This window comes from Neopsephotus bourkii, unplaced genomic scaffold (assembly GCF_033783945.1).
Source record: "Neopsephotus bourkii isolate Nb327-2 ecotype Australia unplaced genomic scaffold, CSIRO-AGI_Nbou_v1 NB_414, whole genome shotgun sequence".
NCBI lineage: Eukaryota > Metazoa > Chordata > Aves > Psittaciformes > Psittacidae > Neopsephotus > Neopsephotus bourkii.
The window spans coordinates 2,009,350-2,013,778 of record NW_026900918.1 but is presented as its reverse complement, the minus strand read 5'-3'; the positions used below and the strand labels follow the sequence as shown (position 1 = coordinate 2,013,778).

The 4,429-nt window shown below is 60.5% G+C and overlaps 1 protein-coding gene across 3 annotated transcripts in view; it reads left to right on the top strand.

The window, feature by feature from the left end:
• Nucleotides 1-1,931: 1,931 nt before the first annotated feature.
• Nucleotides 1,932-4,429, top strand: part of STRIP1 (striatin interacting protein 1) — a 116,014-nt gene continuing 113,516 nt past the window's right edge. For 2 of the 3 annotated variants that reach the window (XR_009724901.1, XM_061349539.1), the window contains exons 1-3: nucleotides 2,102-2,247; nucleotides 3,292-3,361; nucleotides 3,594-3,668. Coding sequence is in view for 2 of the 3 variants with exons in the window: in XM_061349539.1 (XP_061205523.1) it covers nucleotides 2,137-2,247; nucleotides 3,292-3,361; nucleotides 3,594-3,668 (256 nt within the window). In the remaining variant the exon portion in view is untranslated. The other variant, XM_061349540.1, reaches the window with a different exon arrangement.

Below are 4,429 nucleotides of genomic sequence, written 5' to 3'. Positions count from 1 at the left end.
TTTTTAACCAACAAAAAGAACCCGGTTTTACATTGACCAATGTGATTTTAAGGTCACTTTCCTTCCCTTTTTTCCCCCCTTCCACCCCGCATTTTACCCTTTTATGTGCTCACATCTCTGATCTTAGCAGCCAACCTGGGGATGTGCTTCTTGCTTTCATGTGGCTGAAGCCACTGGTGGCTCCTGGGGAGGGTTTTCCCTTTCCTGCTCCCTCCTGCAGCGATGGTTCTGGGTTGTTCATCCCCTTTGCAGCCCGGGTTGCTCAGTGGGGCCCTGCCGGTGCGGAGATGCTCTTTTGCCCTTCTCTTTCTTTTCTTTGTGTGGATGAGCCGCAACTTCTGAATTGCCTTAAAAAGAGCCCGGGTTTGGAGGCTGGAGCCCGGCTCGGGAGCAGAGCGGCCCCTGGTGGCCACCTCCAGAATAGGTCCCCAAGCCATATGGGGACCGCTGGTCCAGGGTGCTAATGTGAATCGGGATGGGGGCCGCTCAGCCAGCGTTATCCTCATCTCTCCTAGGTTTGTGCTGTTGGGTTATAGCCAGACTGCACCTTAACTGGGTTCAGTTTGGTTTCCCTTTCCTCTTTTCCTTTTGGATCCTTAGGATGGAGACGCTTTGGAGGAGGAAGGGAAGCAGGGATGCGGCCCCGTCTCCTGCAAGCAGCACGGTTGAAGGGTGGCTGTGGGGGGGTTATTATGGGGTGGTTCTGTTTGAGCTGGACACAGAGCTGAGCCTTTGCTGTGCCCCAGAGCCCTCTGCTCCCCAGCGCTGCCCCTGCCCTCTCGCAGTGCGTTTCAGCCGCTCTCATCGCCGCCTTCCTCCCCTTCCTCATCCTCTCCGGTGATGTTTCTCCTCTCCACCTCTCACCGCTTGTCCCAGGGAGGGAGGTTTCTCTTGGCTCCTTTTCTCCTCCCCAAATTGCCTCTTTTGTGCTTTCCCCCCCACCCCGAGAGCATGGAGGGAAGGAGGATCCCGGCTGCCGGCATCTCCCGGTACATGGATAATGGAGATGCTGTGGTCCCCCTGAGGCTGCTCCTTCACCTCCAGCCCCCCCCGTGCCTGGGTCCCTCATTGGGGCTGTGCCGGTTTTGGGGTGCAAGGCTCCTTTGTGGATGGAAGGAAAGGGGAGGGATGCTCATGGCGTCGATCACCCTCTTCTTTTCCTCTCAGCTTCCTTGTCCTTTGACTCCTCTGCCTGCCTGCTCCCCCCTTTGCCTTGGGATCCACCTGCTTCCCTTCCAGCCTTCCCGCTGGGATGGATTCCTGCAGGGAGGGACTGGGATCATTCCCCTTTGTCCTGTGTGGGGATCCCTGCATTGAGGGGGTGTCCCAGACCCCATTTCCCCCCCTCCACGTTAGGGCCGAGCCTTGGCTCCGTAAGGGCTCCGTCTCTATAAGCCATGTCACAGGGGGAGCCTGGGGCCGGCGGTGGCAGCGTCGGGCCGGGAGAGGTTTATTTTGTATATGGATGATTTTTAATGGATGCAATATTAATCCTCGCAGATGAGCAATAAATCATTAAACTCTAATTAAACTCTTAGGAAAAACGAAGCACTTCGGCTTGTGGGAAGTTTGTTTTGGAAGAGGGAGAGCCCCATCCGCACCCTCTGAGCATCTTCAGGGGCCTGGACCCCCTCTCCCCCCTCTTACTTGGGGTTTAAACCCCATTGGGTCCCTCTGAGTGCTCTCTGTGGGGTCCGAGCCCCTTAAACCCCTTCATTTGAGGGTTCCCCGCCCTCTCGTTGCGGACAGACCCCTCCTTCCCCTTCCGGCCACTCTCAACATGGCGGCCCCCAGGGGTTCCCAAGGGAGGGCGGAAGCGCCTCTCCCAAGATGGCGGCGCCCAGCGCGGTGCCACACCTAAGATGGCGGCGCAGGGGCGGAGCCCGCGGCCGGCCGGTCCCCGCGCTGCCCGTGTCCGCCGGGGGCGGGCGGAGCGGGGCGGTGACGCGGCCGCCGCGGCGGGGCGGTGGGGCCGGCGGGAGGAGCCACATCGCAGCCGTTCGGCGGGGACCGGAGCTCCGCCGGTGCCACTCCCAACATGGCGGCGGCGGCGGCGCTACCCCGGCTCTCCCTGCCGCTCCCGCGAGAGGGGGGGGTGAGTCCTCGCGAGAGCTCGGCGCGGTGAGGGCGGCCGACATGGAGCCGGGGGGCGCGGGGCCGCTCCCGGGGAACAACAAGGCCCGCGGCGGGGCCGCGCCGCCCGCCAAGGGCCGCGACCTGGGCCGGCCGCCGCGGAAGGACTCCGAGGTCAGCGCCGCCGCCACCGGGCTCGGCTCCGGCTGCGCGGGGGTGGGGAGCGGGCGGCCTGTCCGGGTGCGGCGCGTCCTGCCCGCTGCGGGCCCCTCTGGGCCTGGGCCTGGGTCTGGGTCTGCCGGGGTTCCGGTACCGGGCCCCGTGGGGCCGGGCCTGGGCTCGCCTCGGCGCCGCTTTCCCGTTCCCCGAAGCCTGGAGCTGTTTGGCCCGTGTGGGGCATGGCCGTGGCTCGGTTCCAGACCCGGGGGTCGTACCGGGGCTGTGTGCTGAGGGCAGCGCTGCCGGGTCCCTGTGGGCCGGTCCCTGGAGCTGACTGAGGAGATACCGGGGTCCTGGAGGGGAGGTTAGATGGGGGGGTGTGAAGCTCATTGATTCCGGGGTTTCCCACCTGGTTTCCGTGTTGGGATGGTTTCAGAGCTGCCCACTCCCATGGGTGTCCTCAGTAGGGTCGGGGATGCGCTCTGAGGAGGTTCCTGAGCCCTCGATGCCAGGGAATGGCTCCCAGCACCTTTCAGGAGCCGGCACATTGGATCTGCCCCTTGCCCACGGGTGGGTACCCTGCGGTTCAGGACTCATTTCCTGTGGGTCCGCCTGGATGGCTTTAAGGGAGCAGCTGCTTCGTGCTCGGAGGTTCTGGATGGTTTCCCACCCTCGCTGAAGCTCTTTGAGTGCTTTCATTCTCCCCATCTCAGTGCTCAGCACTGGGGGGATAACCCCGGTTCTCCCAGCTCTGAGGCCTCCCTGCTCCTGCAGAGCCCTGAGGTTTGGCCACATCCCAGCTCCCTGCCCTGTGGGAGTGTTCAGAGGTGCTGCAGTGCCACCAGGGCAGCTCCATGCGGCTGCGGGTGCAGGAGGAGGAGGACGAGGGTGGGAGTTGCCTTGGGAACACTGACGCGGCTGCGGGTGCAGGTTTGGGGCTCTTAAACACAAGCTCCAGGCCTGCATTCCCGGGCAGATGAGGTGCATTGGGAATGCTGTGGGAATCTGGGGCTTCCTGCAAGCCACTGGCATTGAACTGAGCTCTTCCTCTGCCTTCAGGGCTACTCGGAGTCCCCAGACCTGGAGTTTGAATATGCAGATACAGACAAATGGGCAGCAGAGCTCTCTGGTAAGGAATCCATCTCGATGTATCAATGAACCGGCCGTGATTTGCTTTCCTAGTGGGGACTGAAGGAGCTCTGACAGCTCTGTTAGTGCCTTAAACACCTTATTCAGTGTCTGTAATGCATGGTTTCAGCCCTATGCTGCTTGTAGGGTTTGCTTTTCTCCCCTCTTGGGTGACCGCGGTGCACCTTGCTCTGCCAGCTCAGTGGCGGTTTCCCTCTGTGCTCTCCCTGCAGAGCTCTACAGCTACACCGAGGGCCCAGAGTTCCTGCTCAACCGCAAGTGCTTCGAGGAGGACTTCAGGATCCACAGTAAGACCTTTCTCTTGGCCTCCCTGGGGAGCACAGGGCTCTCCCAAAGGAGGTGCGGGGCTTGCCACGTTAACACTGCAGCAGCTCGAGCCACGCAGTGATGATCACAGTATCCCAGTATGTTAGAGATTGGAAGGGACCTCAAAAGCTCATCCAGTCCAATCCCCCTGCTGGAGCAGGAACACCTAGATAAGGTTACACAGGAACGTGTCCAGGCGGGTTTTGAATGTCTCCAGAGAAGGAGACTCCACAACCTCCCTGGGCAGCCTGGTCCAGTGTTCTGTCACCCTCACTGAGAAGAAGTTTCTTCTCAAGTTTAAGTGGAACCTCTTGTGTTCCAGTTTGTACCCATTGCCCCTTGTCCTATCATTGTTTGCCACTGAGAAGAGCCTGGCTCCATCCTCGTGACACTCCCCCTTTATATATTTATATACACTAATAAGGTCACCCCTCAATCTCCTCTTCTCCAAACTATAGAGACCCAGCTCCCTCAGTCTTTCCTCATAAGGGAGATGCTCCACTCCCTTCATCATCTTAGTTGCCCTGCGCTGGACTCTCTCCAGCAGGTCCCTGTCCTTCTTAAACTGAGGGGCCCAGAACTGGACACAATATTCCAGATGAGGTCTCACCAGGGCAGAGTAGAGGGGAAGGAGGACCTCTCTTGACCTACTAACCACCCCCCTTCTAATACACCCCAGGATGCCATTGGCCTTCTTGGCCACAAGGGCACAGTGTCGGCTCATGGTCACCCTGTCGTCCAC